Raw genomic sequence first — 23,092 nt, 5'->3', positions numbered from 1 at the left:
TTCAGGTTGAGGCTCAACTGGCTTCCTATCCGTCTCCGTCGCAACTCCCATATCCTCTGTTTACTTTAAGTATAATATTTTGCATAATCCTCTCTCTCCATCCTATCTGCTAGATAGATTTAACTTTTCCCACCCTCCTGAAATCCCGTGCAGATCCAGTGTCAGAACTAACCTTTCCCTCCCATCCCATCGTACCAATTTCTACTCCTATTCCTTTACCGTGCACGCAGTCAGATTATGGAACTCGCTTCCCCACACTGTTCGTGACAGTCCAACTATCGCTGTGTTTAAAAGACGATTGAAAGAGCATTATCTTAATTCTCAATCACCGTAATTTGTATTATTATGTATACATATAGTATTTATTTATTATATTCATATTATTATTTATTGATTTTATATATAGGTTTTATATTATAGTCTTAGTATAAATTATTATTAGTTCAATATTGTTGTATATATAGTTGATTTAGTTATATTAATTAATAGCTATTGATTGTGCACATCCTATCTGCTGTCTTTTAAATTGTATCTCTTCGTAGGGCTGCTGTAAGAGATTTCTTTTAGAAATAAGCAGTTCCTTTGTGTCGTCTTTCTGTGTTAATTATATCTTTATATGTGTATCTTGTGTACAATACAGAGTTAAATAAATAAATAAGTATGAGCTCTCAACATATTTTGCCCTCCATTAGTATACCCAAAATAGCTAACAACTTTTACGCATTACTTTTAGGTACTAGACAACACAGCTATTCTTGGTCTTGTGTGTAAACTGGAAGTATTTACTTACTTTGGTGCGTGATACCATGTGCATGGATCCAAATCCAAATGACCAGCTGCTGTTGTTACTCCAACTAAAACAGAACTCTCCATTTGACTTGAACACTTGCCGAGATCCGAACGAGACGCATGTCTTCGTCAGCGATAAGCTTTCAAAATTCCTTTATCCACTTCACAAGCTTTTGTTATTTTTATTTTATTCCGCTCCGCGGTCTCTTTCTGCGAGATGACATACTCGCAGAAAGAGACCGCCGCCTGCCAGGCCTCATCGCTCTCAAGCATGCAGCGCACCATGCTCGGGAGCGAGAGGTCCCCGCCTAGCACTGCCACAAGATCGTGGCGCTGCACGGCCCAGCGATCGCACACCTCGAGGGTGTGCTGGGCCGTGTCCTCCGCAGCGCCACAGTCGTGGCAGGCTGGCGTAGGCTCCCTCCTGGCGACCTTACACAGGTACGCACCGAAACAACCATGTCCGGTGAGCACCTGAGCAAGGCGGAAGGTGAGGGGTTTTCTCTTGCGACGCATCCACGCCGCAAGAACTGGACGCAGGGCCTCAGCAGTACGTTAACCTAACCTAACCTAACCTAACCTAACCTAACCTAACCTTTTTTTTTTTTTTTTTTTTTTTTTTTTTTTTTTTTTTTTTTTTTTTTTTTTTTAGGAGGGGAAATGCATTACGCATCCCCCGCCCCCTCGGGGGAAGGGGCGGGGGTATGTGGGACTCCCTACACGAGGTTTACCCACTAAAACCCCCCCAGCCCTTCGTCATGCGCCTTGTGCGGGAGGGACGGGAAACCGCGGAGCGACTACAACTCCGCCCCTCCCAGCGCGCAGCCGCAACCGGCACCTTCTTCAAGCGGCTTGAGCCGCGTTCCTCACCGAGAGCCCCCCGGGCTATAGGGGGGCTGTCTTCTCGGGACCCATACAGTGGGCGGGATCCCCCGATCACCGCCCACGGGTCTAGGCGTCCGTCTCCATTCGGGCGGGAGCGAGCGGGGCCCGCGCGCCCCTTGGCCTCGACTTCTGTCGGGCTTTTTTGGTCGGCGCCTTGTCTTCTCCGGGGGCCGGCTTTTTGGCAGATGGACATCTGCCCAGCTCGTGCCCCCTTTCAACTCTGCCAGCGGCCTCGCACAGGGAGCAGTTCGGCTCCGCTGCCCCGCACTCCGCCGCCTTGTGCCCCGGCTTCCCGCACCGGAAACATGTCCCACTACGGTCCACCGGGCACTGGCACTTGGCAGCCACGTGGCCGGTGTCCTGGCAGCGGAAGCAGCGCGTTGGCCTCGCGGCCAGCAACGCCACCCTCGCCGACACCCAACCAATACGCAACCGCCCAGAGCTCGAGAGCTTCTTAGCGGCCGCGACTGGAAGGCGGACCCAACACGATCCGTCCCCCCGCGGCCCCTCTCTAATCGGCCCCACCCGGACATCGCCGGCCAGGCACTCCCCTTCAAGTGCGACCGCTTCCATGATTTCGGCGGCCGTCACAGAGTCGTCAAGGCCGGCGATGCGCATCTCCGCGCAAGCAGCTGGCCGCCCGACTTTCACTTCCTGAGGCAGGACGGTCCTCAGCCTCGCGGCAAAGGCGTCCGCCTTCTTCTCTGCACCCTCGCCGGCGATAGTGAGGAGGCGCCCTCCAGTTCGGGCCCGGCGGAAGCGGACTTGCGGAATATCGAACTCCGCGATGTTCACCGCCCGCCGGGCCGTCTCAAGCGCCTTGGCGTACGTCATACCCGCCTTCACGGCCGACTCTTCAATAGTGAGAGCGACGGCCGCAGTGGCGGGGACGCGGAGCCTCGGCTTCTTCTTCTTCTTCGGGGGGGCTGTAGATGGTGTAGCCGCCCCCTTCTTCTTCCCACCCTTCGGACCCACCGTGGTCCAAGGGGTCTCTGTACCAGGGGAGCTGATGGTCGCTCCCCCTTGTGCCGCCTCCTGAGCAGCCATTGACGGCCGCTTCTTCTTCTTTCGGCCCTTTTTGGCCTTGGGCGCCTCGGGCGCGGCAGGGGCCTCTTGTGGGGCCTCTGTGGCGACGGGCTGCCGCGTCTTCTTTTGGGCCGGTTTCCCCTTGGCTTTTGGCTTCGGGGTCCCCGGCGTCTGCTCCGGTATTGCCTCTACACTTTCGACGGTGGCCGGGGTAACACTCCGGGCTCTGTCCGCCGCAAGCGGAGGTCGCAGTCGAGGCTCTGGGAGGAGCCGACTCTCCAGTCCGGCCAGCCGAGCGTTCAGCATATTGCTGAAGGTCTCTACGTTAGAACGAGAGACCTCAGACAACAGCTGGCGCATGTCCTGCTCGGCCGGCTTCGACACTTTTTGACGCAGCGCCTCTAACTCCTTGCGCATAGACTCCACTTCTTGTTGGAGCCGCGCATTCTGAGCTTCAAGGGCTCGTATCTCTTCCGTCGCTCCGCGGTTCTTCATAGCGGCGACGGTAGTGCGTATGTCACTGACCGCCTCCTTCAGAAGACGTTGGAATGTCCCCTTCAGGTTGTTCGACTTCGCTGCGACCATGGAGATCGTTCCCAGCGAAGTCTCAACACATTGGGCCAGAGCGTGGATGGTCTGCTCTGGCCTGTCTTCTTCCATGGGGGCGGGGCTCGCGAGGAGCGAAGAGCGCGTCTCTCGCGCCGCCCTGGCCGCCTCGGCAACCTCTTCCTCCGCCTGGAGTCGAAGGGCCTCCTCCTTCTCTCTATTCAGGTCGGCCTGCGCCTTCGCCAGACCGACATATTGTCCAGTCGTTGGCGGGCGGCCGCGTCCTCTCTTGGCTTTTGGCACGGCCCCTTTGCTGAGGGGCGGTGTCACGTCGTCGTCAGAGCGCCTCTTACGGCGCGTCTTCTCCGAGAGTGCGGGCAAGCCCTCGGAGTCCAGCGATATGCCAGACATCTCACTGGAGTCCGAGAGCCAGTCCTCGCTGTCACATCCGGGATAGTCTCGTCCATGTTGGGAGACTCGACCACGAGGGGAGTCTCTACCAATGTCGTCTTTTCCGGTGCTTGGAGGCGGCATTTTCACGTCGCGTGTCAAGAGGACACGCGGCAGATCCTTGTCGCCTCTCAGCTTCTTCTTCTGCATCAACTTCAGCATCCGCTCAACGCCGTTGGGCTGCGGCTGACTGAAGTCGATGTCCTCGTCCGTTAGAAGCTCCGCCGCCGGCGCGGTAATGGGCGCCGGCTTCGGGCTGTCGCGCTTCTTCGCGCTGTCACTTCCTCCTCCTCCTAACGCCGCCAGAATGGCCCTCTGTCTCGCCGCTTTAGCGGCCTCCTCTTCCTTCTTCACCGCCTTAGCGGCCCCCTCGTCCTTCCTCGTAATAAGTGGCCCCTCCGTATACGAGGGCCGGCCACCGTCCGAAGACGGCGCATGGGATTCTCCGGCTCCTGAGGAGCCGGGACCCACCCGGAGAATACTTGGCTTATCACGACTGCTCATCTTAACTCACTCCGACACCCCGGGTCGCGGGCTCGTTCGTCACACAGCGAGCTCTGCCAGACATACAAAACAAACACGCACACAAACACACGCCATACCGGCGTTCAGCCACCCCTCCCGTGTCACCGTGAAAACGCTCACGATGGCACGGGGGAGGTGCCCAGGGACACGACGTGGACAGACCGGTATCGCCCCCAACCTAACCTAACCTTTTTTTTTTTTTAACGCAGTGAAATGCAGTAACGCATTCGACGCAGGGAATGGGGACTCCCCTGCGGATATGTGGGGCTCGCCGCGGCGAAGATGGTGAGTGCCGCGGCCCTACCCACTAAAACACTGCGATGTTCCTGTCTCCTGCAGCTGACGGATGCACGGGACCCGACGAGCATTACTCCGTAGGTCCGTCAGCGCAGCGCCTGTCTTGCGCAGGCCCCTCTTCTTGGTGGGGGTAATGGCCCCCTAAGCCGAACAGAGGCCCCAAACGGGGGGCTTGTTCAGGCCATCCTTCACCGGCGGTGTCGCGATGCGCAGGAACATGAGGCGCATCACGACCGTCTCGGGACTCGGTGCAATGGGCGGCGGCGTCCCCACACTGCCACCCCGAGTACCCCTGCTAAGGCGGGACGTTTCGGCCATTTTGGACGATCCGTCTACGCCTCGGCCGTCGTCTCCTATGAGGGTCGAGCGCCTCCCTCTCTCTGACTCGCTCGGCTTCCTCTTTAATGGAGATCACCTCCTCGGCAAATCTCTCTACGTCTCTCCAGTGGTGCTCGCTGCTCAGCATGGCTTGCACCAGTGCCGGCAGCGAGAGGTCGGGTCCGATGGCGGCCGTTAAGGCCGCTCTTTGTCTGGTCCATGAGGGACAGGCCAAGATGGTGTGATCGGCCGTGTCCCTGTCCGCGGTGCAGTGGTGGCACCGCGCTGACTCCTCTCTCCGGGCTATCTCACACAGGTACCGACCGAAGCAGCCATGCCCGGTCAGCACCTGTGTAAGGTGGAACGAGAGAGCACCGTGCTTGCGTTTCACCCAGTCCTTCAGAACCGGGCGAATGGCCTCCACTAGGTCTACGCTGACCCGTGGCTCCAGCAGGCGCTCCTCCCATAACTCCAGTGTCCTGTCCTTGGCTTGAGCCCTCCACCGACGTACGGCGTCCGGAAGGGGGTTGCTGCCCCCCGCGCGGACCTCTGCGCAACGCCAGTAGATGTCGGCGAGAGCTCTTGCGTCTATGTCCCACGGGACGCTGCCGGCGAGCAGGCAGGCCGCATCCTTCGATATGGTGCGGTATCCGCGCACCGCCCGCGTCGCCATTACCCTCTGCAGTCGCCCCAGGACGAGTCCGTTTGCGGGCAACAGATCTTCGGCCCAGATCGGCGCCCCATACATACACATGGAGCGTATCACCCCCATGTAGAGGCGCCGACACTCCAAGCTGGGGCCCCCGAGATTCGGGAGCAGAGTGGCTAAAGCCCCAGCAGACTTGGTGACCTTCTCGGACAGCCGGCGGAAATGCTCCTTAAAGGACCACCGGCTGTCAAGTACCAGACCGAGGTAGGTCATGGAAGACGCCACTTCGATCCTGGTTCCGCCAACCACGATAGCCAGACCGGGCGGAGGGGCGTTCCTCGGCCCATGGAAGATCAGGGCCTCGGATTTGTGAAGCGCCACCTTCAGACCCAGCGACTCAATACGCCGGACTGTTTGCGCCACCGCCGCCGTCGCGAGTATGACCGCTTCGCGCACTGTCTTGCCACGGCAGACGACAGCTGTATCGTCCGCATAGGCGACCTTCTCTGCGCCGGGGAGATCGGCGCCACGGAGGACATAGTCGAAGCCGATGTCCCACAGGGTCGGCCCAAGAGAAGAGCCCTGTGGGACACCGCAGTCGACCTCATGTTCTTCCCAGTTGCCGTCTTCCGTCGGGTATTGTACCGACCGCTCTGATAGGTAATTCCGGATCACCCTGCGCATGTACCTTGGCACGCCGTGGTACCTGAGCGCCTCGTTGATTGTAGCCCAGGGCAGGGTGTTAAAAGCGTTGCTGATGTCTAGTGACACAACCACCACCACCCCACCCCGGGAAACTACCTCCTCTGTGATCGCCCGGATTCGGGCTACCGCATCTATAGTCGATCGACGAGGTCTGAATCCGAACTGGGCGCTGCTGAGGTTCGGGCCGACGTTCTCAAGGTGGCGATTGAGACGCGCCACGATCACCCTCTCGAACGTCTTGCAGATCTCGTCGATCAACACTATTGGACGGTAGGCCGATGGTTGGTCCTCAGGCCGCCCGTGTTTTCTCAGCAGGACGAGTTTGCCGGTCTTCCAACGGCGGGGTACTCGACCCTGGACCAGACATCTGGTCAAAACGGTGAGTACCCGCTCCTCCATGTGCTTCACCGAGAGCACCCACACTCGTCCCGGAACGCCGTCAAGACCGGGGGCCCTGTTCTTCTGGCCCATCTTCTGAACGGCTGCTGCCAGCTCTCCCGCCGATACGGGCGGCACTTCTTCATCGTCATCGGACTCCGCAGTGGGTGGTGCCATGGGAGGTGGCGACCACTCGGCCCTAGATGGAAACAGGGCCGAAATGATGGTTCTGCGGAGCTCCGGTTGCAGAGTCTGGGTGAGTGGTGGGGCCGCCGGGCGAAGCTTCTGCCTCACCCATTTATATGGCTTGCCCCACGGGTCCTGGTCCAACGTATCCAGGAACTCTTCCCAGGCACGTTTCTTCGCTTCCTTGATGGCGTCCCTCAGTTCGCGACGTGCTGTACGGTACTGGTCATAGACGGACTCTTCTATCTGTTCCTCTCGAGTCCGTCGTCGGCGATACCTCTGGTAGCAGCGTCGGGCCGCAACACACTCCTGTCGAAGTCTGGTAAGCTCAGGGCACCACCAATAGCTCTGGCACCGAGGCTTAGCTGGTCCTACGCGGGGCATCGAGGCGTCGCAGATGTTGTGCGCCGCCTCATTGAGCCATTCAGCACACTCTTCCACATCCTCCGAAGGCAGAGGGGCCCATGACGCCACTATCGCCGCTTCCTCGAGCAGGTCTCGGTCCAATCCTTTCAGGGACCACCTCGGGCCGCCGCCAGATGGAGTTGGGCGGCCTTGCTCCACTGAGTGAGTACAGACGGCGAAGCTGATATACAGGTGGTCCGAGAGCGTCTCGGTATTACCTAAGACCTGCCAGTCACTGACTCGTCGGGCTATCGATGAACTGACCAGGGTCAGGTCGACGATCGACTCGCCTTGGCGGCGGACACACGTACTGACCGCGCCGCGATTCGCCACCACTAGACCGGTTGTGATCAGCCAGTCTTCTACCACGCGGCCTCTTGCATTCGTCGCCGGAGAACCCCATAGCGTGGACTTCGCATTGAAGTCCCCGGCGACGACTACAGGAGGCGATGACCCCTCGATGTATGCGGTGAGTCGAAGAAGCAAAGCTTCGAATTCCGCCAACGGTCTGTTGGGGGAGAAATATACCCCCACAACGGTAAGCGCCCTCAGACCGACCACGACAAATCCTTGGCCCCGAGTCGTGTTCCCCGAAGAAGGAGGCACGATATTGGAGCCGAGCACCACGGCGACAGACGAGTCGACGTCCCCAATCCAGTCGTCCCTAGCCAAGACCCGATATGGCTCAGCAACAACGGCGACATCCACCCTCCGCTCCAGTATCGCCTGAACCCACAAGTCCTGCGCCTGAGCGCAGTGATTCAGGTTACTCTGAAGGAAGCGTAGAGTAGCCGTTATTGGGCCTCCATCGGAACCTCTCTAGCACCAGAAGCCGCCGTAGCTGTTGTGGCGAGCTCCTTAGTCTCTTGGCTCTTTTTAGAGCCGCTTCTCTTTTTAGTGGGGGCAGACTTTGAGCACGGTTTGCTCCCCACAATGTGGTCCGCCGGCTTCCCCTTCGATGCACACAGAGCGCAGTGAGGCGGATTTCCACACGTTCCAGTCTGGTGTCCGGACTGTCCGCAGCGGAAACAGAGCTTGCTGAGATCAGTTTCCGAGGGGCATGTCGCTCTTGTGTGCCCCGTTTCGAGGCAGCGGTAACACCTCATGGTGCGCGCAGCCAGGAGAGTTACGCGCACCACTAACCACCCGACGTAAACTTTGGTGCCGGGAGCCGTCACCAGTTTTGCGGCTTCGACGGGGCACTTCACCCACGCCGTTCCGCGGCCACTCCGGTCCAGGCGGATCTCGCCGACCTTGACGTCCTCGACGCGGCAGTTGCCTGGACGAGCAATGGCTGCCGCGATCTCTGTCGGGGTGGCCGTGTCATCCATCCCCGAGACTCTCAACTCGGCGCACTTCTGCGGTCGGGAGATACGGACATCGTCCTCCCCGAGAATCTCTCTTAACTTCCCCGCGAGGGCGTCGGCCTTTTCCTGGCAAGCCGTACCCGAAACTTCGTATAAACGAGCCCCGGTCACGGCCTGCTTGAATTTAACCGCCGGAATTTCAAGTGCCGGGAGGTCTAGACGCTGTTTTGCCCTCTCGAGGACGTCTTTATAAGAGACGCCTCTCTTCTCCGCGTCCGGCATCAAAGTTATAACGACAGCCGCAGACTTCGGCGCGCGCAACTTCTGCTTCCTTCTATGCCTTTTCCTCTTTCCTTTCTTCTGCGACTTCTCCTCTTCTTTCTTATTCGTTACCTTCCCTGTCTTGACGACCCGTGTCCACTCAGAAGTGGAGGCGGGTTGTGGTGCCGCCGTTGTTGCAGCCGCATCGCGTCTCGCGGCTGCCGCTTCAACAGCGGCGGCAGTCGTCTTTTTCTTTTTCTTTGCCTTTTTCGGCGCTGGACCGGGATTCGTCGGAGGCATTAAGGTGGAAACTGTTGGCTCCGGCGAAGGCGTCCTCTTCTCAATTGGAGGCGGTCCCTCAAGTGTGATGGCAGGGCCTGCCTTGTCCTTCCTCTTGTTGTCCGCGGCCAAAGGCGGACGCAGGCGCGGCTCCGGTAAGAGTCGGGCCTCTAAGCCCTCCAGTCGCGCATCCATTCGGGCGCTGGTTACAGAGACCGCCTCGCGCACGGCCCGCTGCAGCAACTCCTCTATATTAAGCTCCTGATTGATGGGAGCAGGTTGTGGAGGGGCGTCAGCCAGTCTGCGCTTGACAGTCTCCAGTTCCTTTTTCACTTCCTCTAGCTCTCTGGAGAGGCGCGCATTAGCCATCTCCAGAGCTCTTGTTTCGGTGGACGCCGAGTGATTAAGGAGGGCCACACACGCCTCCTGTATGGCACTTGTTGCCTGCTTAAGGGCCGCCACTGATGTCCCCTTCAAATTCTTAGATTTTTTGGCCACGTCGCTGATGACCTCTAGGCTGGTGGTAATCACCGACCCAAGTCTCGCCGTCGTGACCTCCTCCTTCTCTGCCATGGTGACGTCCAAGTTGAAAGAGGATTCTGACATCCGGTCCACCAGAACCCGTGGAACCAGTGGAATCCTCTTAGCCGATTCCAAGATTTGGCGCTCGGCCTCGACCTCCAGGGCCCGCTGTTCTACGTCCAGAAAATCCTGTTTGGCCTTGGCCAGGCCAGCGTATTCACCAGTCGTGGGGGGCCTGCCCCTCCCACGTTTAGAAGAAGATCGGTTTTTCGCCGCTCCCTTGTCCTTCTCAGGGCTGTCCTCGCCACCACGCCTCTTGCGCAGGAAACGAGCCCTTTTCGAGTCGTCACTGTCCTTGTCCAATGAAGCGGCGGTCTCATCGCCACTCATGTCATCGGTCCCACTGCCTGGACCTGGATGCCTCCGGAAGAACCCAGTTGCAGAGCCAGTAGAAACGGGCGTAGTCGCCCGCGAGCCTTCTCCTTCACTTGCCGTCAACATAACCATCACGTCGTGCCTATCTGATGCCGTTTTCTTGCTTAAGTCGTCGTTTGATCCGCTCCTCACCTTCTCCATAGCATGTTTAGGGCCCCCAGTATACCTGGCCCGATCCCCCGCCGAAGCGGGAGTGTGGGATTCTCCGTTGCCGGTACCCACCCTGGGAGTATTTTTTGCATGCTGACTTTCCATTGTTGTTTCCCCATTTAAGGCTGGGTCGACCTTGTGCCCTCATGACCGAACCTCTCCGAGTGGCCACGCAGCCCATCGCCGGGCACAAAAACTTAGGCTTCGGGGCCCACAGGCCCATCCGTCACTCAATCACACACACATATACACACAGTATCATACGCTGATGTATAGAAGAGGTTAAACAAAAAATGAAAGACAGTGTAGAAAGATGGTGAAGAGATAGACAAAAATAAAACAAAACAGAAAAAAGAGAAGAGTATACTATAAAAAGAGAAGAAAGATAGAAGATAGACCGGCGTTCAGCCATCCTGAGTGCCTCGCCCCGTGTAAAGGGCGGGGCGGCGCACCCAGGCGCCCAGGGACACCAACGAGGAGGAACCGGTATCGCCCCCAACCTAACCTAACCTTTTTTTTTTTTTTTTTTTTTTTTTTGACGCAGTGAAATGCAGTGACGCATTCGACGCAGGGGATGGGGGCTCCCCTGCGGATATGTGGGGCTCGCCGCGGCGAAGATGGTGGTGCCGCGGCCCTACCCACTAAAACACTGCGATGTTCCCTCGACACGCTAAACCGAGTGCGACCGGTAACTGCAACATGGCTTCCGGGACTCAGTCGGCGACACCTGCTGTACGGCGCAGGCCCTTACATTGGGGGGGCTTTGAGACCCCTCAGGCCGAACAGAGGCCCCACATGGGGGGCTTGCATGGGCCGTTCCTCTGCTTTTGTCGCGATGCGCGGGAACATGTTGCGCATCGCGACCCACTCGGGGACTCCATGTAACGGGCGGCGGTATCCCCATACCACCGCCCGAGTCCCCAGACTAAGGCGGGATGTCGTGGCCATTACGAGCGACACGTCTCCGCCTCGGCCTTCTTCCTGGGAGTTCGAGCGCCGCCTGCTCTCTCACGCGCTCGGCCTCCTCCTTCGTCGAGATGACGTTGTGCGCGTATGTCTCGACGGCTTTCCACTCTTCTTCGCTCCTCACCATGGCCCTGATGAGCGCTGGGAGCGTTATGTCCTCGCCGATGTTGGATGAGAGTTCCGCTCGTTGTTCCGACCAAGCGGGACACGCCGTGAGTGTGTGATCGGCCGTGTCCCGGTCCGCACCGCAGTGATGACATTCTGCGGTCGGTTCGCTTCCAGTAATCTCGCACAGATACCGACCGAAGCAGCCATGCCCGGTCAGCATCTGTGTGAGTCGGAAGGTCAGCGCTCCATGCCTGCGCTTTATCCACTCCCTGAATAAGGGGCGTATCGCCTCTATAAGGTTAATGCTCACAGTAGGCTCCTCTAGCCGCTGCGCCCACGTCTCCAGTGCCGTCTCCTCTGCTGAGCTCCTCCACCGACGTACGGCGTCCGGTAAAGGGTTGCTTCCCTCCGCGCGGACCGCTGCGCAACGCCAAAATACGTCGGCAAGTGCTTGAGCATCGAGGTCCCAGGGTGTGCTACCCGCGAGCAGGCATGCCGCATCCTTGGATATGGTGCGGTAGCCACGCACTGCCCGGGTCGCCATCACCCTTTGTATCCGTCCGAGTACGAGCCGATTCTGGGGCGAGAGATGGTAAGCCCAGATCGGCGAGCCGTACATGACCATCGATCGGATGATACCCATGTACAGCCGCCGGCAGCCGATGCTCGGCCCCCCGAGATTCGGGAGGAGCGACGCGAGGGCTCCAGCTGCCCTGGAGACCTTTTCGGACAGCCGGCGGAAGTGTTCAACGAAGGACCACCTTTCATCCAGAACGATGCCCAGGTATGTCATGGTCGGACCGACATTTATCCTGGTTCCACTTACTACCACGGCCATGTCCGGCGGCGGTGGGTTCCTCGGCCCGTGGAAGAATAGGGCCTCGGATTTCTCCAACGCGACATTTAGGCCCAGCGCGCGTATCCGGCGAACCACTTGAGCGACGGAAGCAGTCGCCAGGATAACTGCTTCGCGGTAGGTCCTGGCACGACAGACGACTTCTGTGTCGTCCGCGTAGCAGATGACCTCTGCACCGCGAAGCATTACGCCGCGGAGTACTGGGTCAAACCCGATGTTCCACAGTGACGGCCCTGCCGCCGATCCCTGTGGAACGCCACAGTCAACTTCTTCTATGTCCCATCCGTTCTGTGTAGGGAACTGCACGGAGCGTTCCGAGAGATAGCTACCGAGGGTGCATCGCATGTATCTCGGAACGCCGTGGTGTCTGAGTCCGTCCTTTATGACTTCCCAGGGCAGGGAGTTGAAGGCGTTTGATATGTCCAGCGACACTGCCAACACTACCCCACCCCGGGAGACCTCTTCCTCTACAATATCCCTAAGTCGCGCTACCGCCCCGATCGTTGAGCGGCCTGAGCGAAATCCGAATTGGTTCGGGCTCAGGTCCGGGCCGACGCTCTCAAGGTGTTTGACGAGTCGCGCCACAATCACCCGCTCGAGAATCTTCGTGATCTCGTCTAGCAGCACGATCGGACGGTATGCGGATGGGCTGTCCTCCGGGCGTCCGGCCTTTCTGAGAAGTACCAGCTTGCCAGTCTTCCATCGTCGCGGAACTCTACCCTGGACTAAACAGTTAGTCAATATGGTGAGTATCCGCGACTCCATCGCTTTCATCGACAAGAGCAGGACACGCCCGGGGACTCCGTCTAGTCCAGGCGCCGTATTCTTTAACCCCATCTTATGGACTGCCGCCGCCAATTCCGCAGATGTTACTGGCGGTATTTCCTCTTCAACCTCCAGTATCTCTTCCGATTGAGCCGCCATCGGTGGGCTCCATTCGACCCCGGATGGGAATAGGGTCGAGACCACTCTGTTGAGCAGTTCCGGTTCGAGACACTGGGTGACTGGCGGGGCAGCCGGACGGAGTTTCTGCCGTACCCATTTGTAGGGCTTACCCCAGGGATCCTCGTCAAGAGCCCGCAACCATTCCTGCCATGATGCGGCCTTCGCCTCTGTGATGCCCTTGCGGAGGGCTTGGCGCGCTGCGCGGTAGGCATTGTAAAGAGCCTCCTCCTCTTCCGGAGCCCTATTTCGCCTCCTTCGGTAGTGTGTGTAGCGGCGGCGAGCCGCAATGCTTTCCCGTCTCAGTTGGTCGATCTCGGGGCACCACCAATAAGTCTGGCGTCGGGGCTTGCGTTTCCCGACGCGTGGCATAGAGGCGTCGCAGATGTTGCGCAACGCCTCGTTCAGCCACTCCGCACACTCCTCTACATCGTTGGAGGGAAGTTGAGCCCACGACGAAACGATTGCGGCCTCCTCTAGTAACTCTCTGTTGAGCTTACTCAGACACCATCTCGGGCCGCCGCCCGGTGACATTGCGCGGCCCAGTTCCGAAATGTGTGCGGATACATCAAAACGGATGTACCGATGGTCCGAGATGGTCTCTTCTTCGGCATCAACTCTCCAGTTGGCGATTCGACCCGTGAATCCCGGACTCGCCAACGTTAGGTCCACGATTGATTCGCCCTGCTGTCTGACACAGGTGCTCACGGCCCCTCTATTGGCCACCACCAATCCTGTGGACACCAGCCAATTGGCCATCACTCTGCCTCTTGCATTCGTCGCCGGGGATCCCCAGAGCGAAGACTTCGCGTTGAAGTCTCCGGCGACGACTACAGGTCCAGAAGCTCCGCCTACGATGGGAGTTAGTCGTCCCAGAAATGCCTCAAATTCGGCAAGAGGCCTGTTGGGGGAGAAGTAAACCCCCACCGCAGTGAGAGCCCCCATGCTGGCGACGACAAATCCTAGGCCTCTGGTCGTCCTCCTCGATGTTGGAGGCATAATTCCGGGGCCAAACACTAATGCGACTGAAGAGTCCGCGCTTCCCACCCAGTCATTTCTGGGGAGTATGCGATACGGCTCCGACACGAACGCAAGGTCAATCGACCACTGCGCCATATTCTGAATCATCAGATCTTGCGCCTGGGCGCAGTGATTCAGATTGCCTTGCAGGAAGCGATGGGTAGCCGTTATTGCTCCTCCATTTGAGCCACACCAGGTTCAGAAGCCACCGTAGGTGTTGTGGTGAGCTTCTGGGTTGCCTTGCTCTTTTTGGAGCGTTTCTTCTTTGGGGCCTCCTTGCCGCAGGCTCGGCTGCCGACACTGTGGTCCGCCGGTTTTCCACTTGCTGCGCATAGTGCACAATGTTGTGCGTTTTCGCACTGTGCAGCTACGTGATCCGGCCGGCCGCAGCGGAAGCAGAGCCCGCTTCGGTCAGCCTCATTTGGGCATGTCGCTCGTGTGTGCCCGGTCGCGTGGCATTTGTAGCAGCGCATAGGCCGCGATGTTAGAAGCACTACGCGTACTACGGTCCACCCCACGTACACCCTTGTATTGGGTGCTGTCACCTTTTTGGCCGCTTCGACCGGGCATTTCACCCATGCCATTCCGCGCCCTCTTCGATCCCGCCTTATTTCTCCTACCTTTACATCGGCAGCAGTACAGCAACCCGCCAGAGCTATGGCTTGCGCTATTTCCGTTGCGTTGGCGGAGTCGTCGAGCCCATGTATGCGCAACTCTGCGCATTTTTGAGGTCGTGAAATGCGGACCTCATCACTCTCTATGACCTCTCTCAACTTTTCCGCTAACCTGTCCGCCCTCTCTTTGCAGTCCGCTCCCGAGATCTCGTATAAACGGGCCCCGGTCACGGCCTGCTTAAACCTCATTAGAGGAACATCCAGCACCCTAAGATCCAGCCGTTGCTTAACCTTTTCGAGGACGTCTTTATACGAGACGCCTCGTTTTTCAGCTTCGGGTTGCAACGTCAGGACCACTGCTGCCGATTTGGGGACGCGCAGTTTGTCCTCTATCTTTTTCTTCTTTTTTCTGGACACTTTCTTCCTATCTCCTCCTTCTTTTAGTGCCCTTCCCTTCTTTCTGACAACCTCTGTCCACTCCTGTTCTGATGGTCTCGATGCTGCCGATGTTGAGGCGGCATCGCGTCTAGCGGCAGCCGCTTCTTCCGCGGCAGCAGACTTCTTTTTTCCCTTCTTCTTTTTCAGGGCCGGACCCGGGTTGAGCGGAGGCGACAGAGTCGACACCGCGGGCTCCGACACCGCTGCCTTCTTCTGGGTTTTTGACGCATAAGTTGGTGGTGCGTCTTGGACCTGTTCCTGTCTCTTGTCCGAGGCAAGGGGCGGCCGGATTCGCGGCTGCGGTAACAGTCGCGCCTCTAAGCCCTCGAGCCGCGCATCCATGCGAGCGCTCGATACGGCGATCGCTTCTCGCACTGCCTTTGCCAGCATCTCTTCCAGTGCCGGTGTTGCGGGGGCAGACTGAGGCCGCACATTCGTTAGCTCGCGTTTGAGTGTCGCGAGCTCCGACCTCAGTTCCGCAAGGTCTCTGGAGAGGCGTTTGTTTGCCGCTTCCAGGGCCTGCGTCTCCTCTGTTTTAGAGTGCCGCAGCAATGCCGCAGTCGCCTCTTGTATCGCCTTCGTCGCATCTTTCAGGTGCTTGACAAAGGGGCCACTTAGGTTTTTGGACTTCGAGGCCACCATGCTGATGACCTCTAGGCTCTTGGTAATGGTCGAGCCTAATTTGGCCGAAGTCACCTCCTCCTCTTCTGCGTCCGACATTGTAACGTCCGAGTATCTGGAAGCTTCCGACAGCCGGTGGGACCGTTGCTGTGGAAGCTCCTTTGCCACATCCGAGATCTGGCGTTCCGCCTCAGCCTGCTGAGCCCTGCGCTCTTCCAGTCGCTCAGCAGCAGCCTTCTCCATTTTGGTTTGGTGCAAACCAACGTATTGGCCGGTGGTAGGCGGCCTACCCCTGCCCCGCTTGGTGCTCCGCGAGGCAGTTGTGCCTTTGCCTTTATCCGAGTCATTGTCCACTTCGCTTCCGCGCCTTTTGCGGAAGTGACGTCTCGTCTTTTCTCTCTCATTATCCAGTACTTGAGAGGCGGTTGTCTCGTGACCGCTCTCGCCATCGTCGGAAGTTCCTTCGGAGCCAAAGAACTTACTGCTCCTAGTAGACCCGGGCGTCGCCGCCCGTGAGCCTCCTTCCGCGTCCTCGAATCGTTCCAGGTGTACGATCGGAACCTTCAGGTCAAGCCTGGGGTCGTCGTTTGCCTGCTTCTTTCCTGCCTGCGTCGCCTTCGCGACCTCCTTTTCTCTCTCCATTGCAGCGGTGGCGCCCCCCGTATACATGGGCCAGACCCCCTCCTCTGAGGGGGTGCGGGATTCTCCAACATTGTTGGTACCCGCCCGGGGAATATTTTTGTCGATGCAACCTTCCATATTTTGATCATTGAGGGGTGAGTCTGCCCCACGTCCTCGATGCGTAGTCACCGACTCGCCATGCACCCCGTCACCGGACGTTACCAGTTTAGGGTTCGGGGCCCACGGGCCCATCCATCACAGAAACACACACAGATTTTCACACACAAACAGACAATAGTGTAAAAAAGGTATAAATACAAGGAAAGATAGGGAAGAAAAGATGGTGAAAGATAGGGTTAATAAATATTAGATGATGAACAAAACAAGAAAGTTAATATAAAGAAAGAAAGATAGAAGAAAGACCGGCGTTCAGCCATCCTGAGTGCCTCGTCCCGTGTAAAGGGCGGGGCGGCGCACCCAGGCGCCCAGGGACACGAACGTGGACGGACCGGTATCGCCCCCAACCTAACCTAACCTAACCTAACCTAACCTTTTTTTTTTTTTTTTTTTTTTTTTTTTTTTTTTTTTTTTTTTTTTTTTTTTTGCGTCGGGAAATGCCTTGACGCATCTCGCGGGGATCGGGGACTCCCCAGCGAGTATGTGGGGCTCGCTGCGGTCGTGGAGATGGTGAATTGACCGCAGCCCTACCCACTAAAACCCGACGGTATTCTTCTGTGTCCCATGCAGGGTTGCGAGCACGCGTGAGCCTTCGTCCGCGGTCCTGCATGTCTTTGCCTGCGTGTCACGGCAGGCCCGTCTTCTGTGGAGCACTAGGGCTCCTAAAGGCCGAACAGAGGCCCTCCCGGGGCTTGCATAGGCCTGACTCTCCGGGGTGTCGCGATGCGCGAAGAATACGCAGCGCATCACGACCCACTCGGGGACTCGATTTGACAGGCGACGGCATCCCCATGCCGCCACCCCGAGCCCCCCGGCTAAGGCGGCAAGTGGTCATTACTACTAATGACCTGTCGTCGCCTCGGCCGTCTCCTTCGGCGGGGGTCGAGCGCTTCCAGCTCCCTCACTCGCTCGGCCTCCTCCTTCGCGGCGATGACCTCCTCACAGAAGGTCTGCACCGCTGTCCATCCGGGTTCGCTGCCCACCATGGCGCGAACGAGCGCGGGCAGCGAAATGTCAAATCCAATGGCGGCCGTAAGGGCCGCCCGTTGTCGAGTCCAAGAAGGACAGGCAGACACTGTGTGCTCCGCCGTGTCCCTGTCACAATCGCAGTGGTGACAGCGCGTACTCTCTTCTCTGTTCGCGATCTCACACAGGTAGCGACCAAAGCAGCCGTGCCCGGTCAGCACCTGCGTGAGTCGGAAGGAGAGCGCGCCGTGCTTTCTGGTCAACCACTCTTTGAGTACCGGCCTGATAGCCAGCACCAGTTCCACACTGACTTGCGGCTCGAGGAGTCGCTCCTCCCAAAGCTCGATGGCCGCTTCCTCAGCTCGGTCCCTCCACCGACGTACGGCTTCCGGTAAGGGGTTGCTTCCCCTCGCGCGGACCGCTGCGCCAAGCCAATACACTTCGGCGAGGGTTTGAGCGTCCAAGTCCCAAGGAACGCTTCCAGCAAGGAGGCACGATGCGTCGCGAGAGATAGTGCGATATCCTCGGACTGCACGCGTCGCCATCACTCGCTGTAGCCGTCCCAGGGCCAGCCTGTTCTCGGGCAACAAACTGTCCACCCAGATCGGCGCCCCATACATGACCATCGAACGGACGACGCCCATGTAGAGACGCCGACAGGTCAAACTCGGGCCCCCGAGATTTGGGAGCAGCGAGGCCAAGGCGCCCGCAGACCTCTTCACCTTCTCGGATAGTCGGCGGAAGTGTTCCTTAAATGACCACCGACTATCGAGGACCAGACCGAGATAGGTCATTGTGGACGCAACTTGGATCCTCGTCCCGCTCACTATTACTTCCAGGCCCGGCGGAGGCGCGTTCCTGGGCCCATGGAACAAGAGGGCCTCCGACTTGTTCAGCGCCACCGTCAGACCCAACGCCTGGATTCTTCGCACAACTTGTGCGACTGCTGCCGTTGCCAGTATTTTTGCCTCTCGGTGGGACTTGGCGCGGCAGACGACTGCCGTGTCATCCGCGTACGCGACGAGCTCCACGCCCGGAAGATTGGCGCCGCGGAGCACGTGGTCGTAGCCTATGTCCCATAGGCCCGGACCGAGCGACGAGCCCTGTGGGACGCCGCAGTCCACCTCCAACTCCTCCCAGTCGTCCTCCTCGGTTGGGTATTGCACCGAGCGCTCAGAGAGATAATTGCCGATAGTTCGGCGCAAGTATCTCGGCACTCGGTGGTACCTAAGTCCCTCCTTTATTGTCTCCCAGGGCAGGGTGTTGAAAGCGTTGGTAATGTCCAACGAGACGACCAACACCACCCCGCCCCGAGAGATTTCCTCCTCTGAGATTTGCCGCACACGCGCCACCGCATCTATCGTTGACCGACAAGCCCTGAACCCGAACTGAGCATCACTCAGGTTCGGGCCGGCGCCCTCAAGGTGGCGGGTGAGGCGCGCCACGATCACCCTCTCCAGGGTCTTGCATATCTCGTCGATCAAAACGATAGGGCGGTAGGCCGACGGCTGGTCCTCCGGTCGTCCATCTTTACGGAGCAGCACTAGCTTGCCCGTCTTCCACCGGCGCGGCACTCGGCCCTGCACCAGACATTTGGTAAAGAGTTCGAGCACGTGCGCCTCCAGGTGCTTCATGGCTAGCACCCAGACGCGACCGGGGACCCCGTCCAGTCCAGGAGCCCTGTTTCTCTGGCTCATTTTATGTACGGCCGCTGCCAGCTCTTCAGCCGACACTGGCGGTACGTCTTCCTCATCCTCAGACTCCATACTCGATGGTCTCATAACTGGCGGAGACCACTCGGCCCTGGATGGAAATAGGGCCGAGAGTACCGAGCGACGGAGATCGGGCTGCATATTCTGGGTAAGTGGTGGGGCAGCGGGGCGAAGCTTCTGCCTCACCCATTTGTAAGGCTTGCCCCACGGATCCTGCTCCAATGTGCCCAGAAACTCCTCCCACGCCTCCTTTTTCGCCACCTTTATGGCCTCTCGTAGTGCCTGGCGTGCCAATCGGTAGCCGTTGTAGACGGCTTCTTCTTCCGCCTCCTGTCTCGTCCGTCGACGGCGGTACCGCAAGTAGCGGCGTCGCGCGGCCACGCACTCCTGACGGAGTTGCCTAAGCTCCGGGCGCCACCAGTAGGTCTGGCGCCGAGGCATGACGGGTCCAGCGCGTGGCATTGAGGCTTCGCAAATGTTGCGAGCTGCCTCATTCAGCCAATCCGCGCACTCCTCGACGTCGTCCGACGGCAGAGGTGCCCACGATGCGACGATGGCCGCTTCCTCGAGAAGGTCTCGATCCAGACCTCTCAGGGACCACCTTGGGCCGCCACCGGATGGAAATCGGCGGCCAGGTTCCGACACGGAGACTATTTCGAAACCTATGTATAGGTGGTCCGAGAGGGTCTCGACCTCTCCGAGGACCCTCCAGCCGCTTGTTCGGCGAGCGATTGTTGGACTGACAAAGGTCAGGTCCACAATGGATTCACCTTGCCGCCGGACGCAGGTACTAGCGGCACCTCTGTTGGCCACGACCAGGCCGGTGATTGCCAGCCAGTCCGTTACTGCTCTGCCTCTCACGTCCGTCGCCGGGGAACCCCAGCGCGTGGACTTCGCATTGAAGTCTCCGGCGACGACCACGGGATTAGCTGCTCCGTTCACGAAGGTGGTGAGCCGGAGAAGAAACGCCTCGAACTCGGCGATGGGTCTATTCGGTGAAAAGTAGACCCCCACGACAGTGAGGGCCCCCACATCCGCAACGATGAAGCCGCGGCCCCGAGTCGACCTCCTTGTAGATGGAGGAACGATTTTGGGACCGAACACTAACGCCACCGTCGAGTCCGCGCTGCCCAACCAGTCACCCCTAGGGAGGATTCGGTACGGCTCGGCAATCACACCGACGTCGATTGACCTCCTCAGCATCTCCTGAGACCACAAATCCTGCGCCTGAGCGCTGTGGTTCAGGTTCCCCTGCAAGAACCTTATGGAATCCGTTATTGGGCTTCCATGGGGGCCACTCCCGCTCCAGAGGCTACTGTAGTTGGAGTAGCAGCCTTGGGCGATTGGCTCTTATTGGAGCCCTTTCCCTTCTTCCGCGGTATCTTGCAGGGTGTGCTCCCTACGACGTGGTCCGCCTTCCTCCCGTTCGCCGCGCACAGCGCGCAGTGGGGTGGGTTTCCGCAGGTCTTGATTGTGTGACCAGGCTGCCCACAGCGGAAACACAAATCTCCTCGGTCTGTATCAGAGGGGCAAGTCGCCCGCGTATGACCGACTTCGTGGCAACGGTAGCATCGCATGACGCGTGCCGACAGAAGCGTCACGCGCACCATGGTCCACCCGACGTACAGTTTGGCACCAGGCGCTGTCACTACCTTTGCGGCCTCGACCGGGCACTTTACCCAGGCCGTGCCGCAGCCACTACGATCCACTCTTATTTCTCCCACCTTTATGTCCTCAGCCGCGCAGCAACCAGCTCTTGCGATGGCTGCGGCAACCTCCGACGCAGTGGCGGAGTCGTCCATTCCCGATATTCGAAGCTCGGCACACTTTTGTGGCCGAGATATCCGGACGTCTTCCTCTCCTAAAACCTCTCTCAGCTTACTTGCCAGAGTATCCGCCTTCTCCTTGCAGGACGATCCCGAGACCTCGTACATACGGGCCCCGGTCACGGCCCGCTTAAACTTGACCGCGGGGATCTCGAGGGTGACAATATCGAGACTCCCCTTGGCCTTGTCCATCACGTCTTTGTACGTGACGCCCCTCTTCTCCGCACCCTCCTGCAGTGTGATAACTACTGCCGCAGTTTTAGGAGCGCGGAGACTTTTTCTCTTTCTCTTTTTCTTAGCCTGTCCTTTCTGTTTAGGCCCTTCCTTCTTTCCTTCGCCCTTCTTCTGAATCTTCCCTCCCCTTTTGACTACTTCCGACCATTGCTCGGTCGGATTTGGTCCTTTCGCAGCCGTAGATGGGGCAGTGTCGCGTCTGGCGGCCGCCGCTTCTACGGCTGCGGCCGACTTTTTATTAACTTTCTTTTTCTTTTTCAGAGCCGGACCAGGATTCAACGGAGGCATCAGAGTTGACACCGCATGCTCCGGCTCCGGAGTCCTCTCCTTGGCCTTCGACGCTGCTACCGCTGCGCCTTGGGCTTCGTCGTTTTTCTTATCTGCGGCCAGAGGAGGTCTTAGGCGTGGCTCCGGCAAAAGCCGGGCCTCGAGACCCTCCAGCCGCGCGTCCATCCGGGCGTTCGTCAGCGAGACCGCCTCGCGCACTGCCCGCTGTAGGAGCTCTTCCACATCCAACTCCCTTCCGATAGAGACAGGAGTGGGTTGTGGTTGGGCATCGGCGAGCTTGCGCTTGACGGCTTCCAACTCCGCTTTCATCTCGTTGATTTCCCTTGAGAGACGTGCGTTCGCCGCCTCAAGGGCTCTCGTCTCATCCGAGACTGACCGATTCATTATGGCCGAGAAGGCCTCACTTAGTGCCTGGGTCGCTTTTTTAAGAGTAGCGACAGAAGTCCCCTTCAGATTTTTCGACTTCACGGCCACACTGTTAATGGCCCCCAGACATTCGGTAATTACGACGCCCACAGAAGCCGCCGTAACTTCCCGCGCCTCTACAGCAGTCGCGTCCGAGTTTGAGGAGTTGCCCGACAGCCGGCCTGCCCGGAACTGCGGTATTCTCCTGCCTGACTCAAAAATCTCTTTCTCGGCCTCGAGCTGCATAGCTCTCATCTCCTCGTCGTTAAAGTCTTTTTTGGCCTTGGCCAAACCGACGTACATCCCTGTGGTGGGAGGTCTCCCTCTACCTCGTTTGGAGGAGGGCTTCCTCGCTGCTCCCCTATTCTTCTCCGGGCTATCCTCCAACTCGCTACCACGCCTCTTGCGTCGGAAGCGGTCTTTAGTCTTGTGCATGTCATCATCCTTGTTTTGGGAGACAGCAGACTCACTGTCGCTCTCGTCACTTCCAATCCCAGGCTTGAAAAACAAACCTGAGCGAACTGTACCAGTGGATACAGGCGTTAATACCCGTGATCCACTTTCTCCTTCACTTGCTGTCGACAAAGCCAAATCGATATCGGACACGGGTGTCGTCACCCGCGATCCGCCTTCCAAACCAAGTAATCGCTCCAACTGCACCACCGGCGATCGGGCCGTGTGCCTGGAGTTGTCGTTCGTCGTTAGTATGTTCGCCACCGGCGCGGTTAGGAGCGCCGGTTTCGGACCATCGCGCGAAGATGCGCCACCACCTCCACTCGCCGCCGCAGCGGCCTCCACACCCTCCAACGCATTTTGTGCCGGCCCCGTATACGCCCGACAGACCTCCGAAGAGGTGTGGGATTCCCTGGTGTCCACCGGACCACCAAGACCCACCCGGGGAGTGTTTTTCAAAATACGCTCTTCCATATTTGATCATTTGGGGGTGATTCTGCCCCACATCCTAGGTGCGTAGTCACCGACTCGCCATGCACCCCGTCACCGGACGTCACCAGCTTAGGGTTCGGGGCCCACGGGCCCATCCATCACACAATCACTCACTGAATTTCACACACAAACAAACAATGATGTAGAGAAGAGCACAACAAAAAATGAAAGATAGAGAAGAAAAGATGGTGAAAGATAGGACAACTAAAATAAAACAATACAAAAGAAGAGTATCGTACC

At 58.4% G+C, this 23,092-nt stretch overlaps 3 protein-coding genes across 3 annotated transcripts; all 3 read right to left on the bottom strand.

Annotated features, from left to right (window-relative positions):
- Window positions 1-1,740: 1,740 nt before the first annotated feature.
- On the bottom strand, window positions 1,741-4,746 carry LOC121736774 (translation initiation factor IF-2-like). Its single transcript, XM_042128158.1, has 4 exons — window positions 4,684-4,746; window positions 2,548-3,630; window positions 2,200-2,493; window positions 1,741-1,962 (listed from the first exon to the last, which is right to left on the bottom strand). Exons 1-4 carry the CDS (start codon window positions 4,744-4,746, stop codon window positions 1,741-1,743), a joined length of 1,662 nt encoding a protein of 553 aa, XP_041984092.1.
- On the bottom strand, window positions 4,708-10,218 carry LOC121736773. The gene is made up of 2 exons (XM_042128157.1): window positions 7,975-10,218; window positions 4,708-7,930 (listed from the first exon to the last, which is right to left on the bottom strand). Exons 1-2 carry the CDS (start codon window positions 10,216-10,218, stop codon window positions 4,814-4,816), a joined length of 5,361 nt encoding a protein of 1,786 aa, XP_041984091.1. The 3' UTR covers window positions 4,708-4,813.
- Window positions 10,219-20,428: 10,210 nt separating this feature from the next.
- Window positions 20,429-22,834, bottom strand: LOC121736772. Its single transcript, XM_042128156.1, has one exon. The coding sequence runs from the start codon at window positions 22,832-22,834 to the stop codon at window positions 20,429-20,431; it is 2,406 nt and encodes an 801-aa protein (XP_041984090.1).
- Window positions 22,835-23,092: the final 258 nt, after the last annotated feature.

Source organism: Aricia agestis, chromosome 19 (genome assembly GCF_905147365.1).
Source record: "Aricia agestis chromosome 19, ilAriAges1.1, whole genome shotgun sequence".
Classification (NCBI taxonomy): domain Eukaryota; kingdom Metazoa; phylum Arthropoda; class Insecta; order Lepidoptera; family Lycaenidae; genus Aricia; species Aricia agestis.
The sequence above is the reverse complement of the archived record's forward strand: the minus strand, read 5'-3'. Positions and strand labels throughout refer to the sequence as shown.

Coding starts and splice junctions, on each gene's coding strand:
- LOC121736773 (XM_042128157.1), bottom strand. CDS start 10,218: ATGGAAAGTCAGCATGCAAAAAATACTCCCAGGGTGGGTACCGGCAAC. Junction 7,931..7,974: donor CGGCTTCTGGTGCTAGAGAG/GTTCCGATGGAG, acceptor CGCTTCCTTCAG/AGTAACCTGAATCACTGCGC.
- LOC121736772 (XM_042128156.1), bottom strand. CDS start 22,834: ATGGAAGAGCGTATTTTGAAAAACACTCCCCGGGTGGGTCTTGGTGGT.
- LOC121736774 (XM_042128158.1), bottom strand. CDS start 4,746: ATGCGCCTCATGTTCCTGCGCATCGCGACACCGCCGGTGAAGGATGGC. Junction 3,631..4,683: donor ATGGCCTGAACAAGCCCCCC/GTTTGGGGCCTC, acceptor CTGGACTCCGAG/GGCTTGCCCGCACTCTCGGA. Junction 1,963..2,199: donor GCCTGGCCGGCGATGTCCGG/GTGGGGCCGATT, acceptor CGGTGCGGGAAG/CCGGGGCACAAGGCGGCGGA.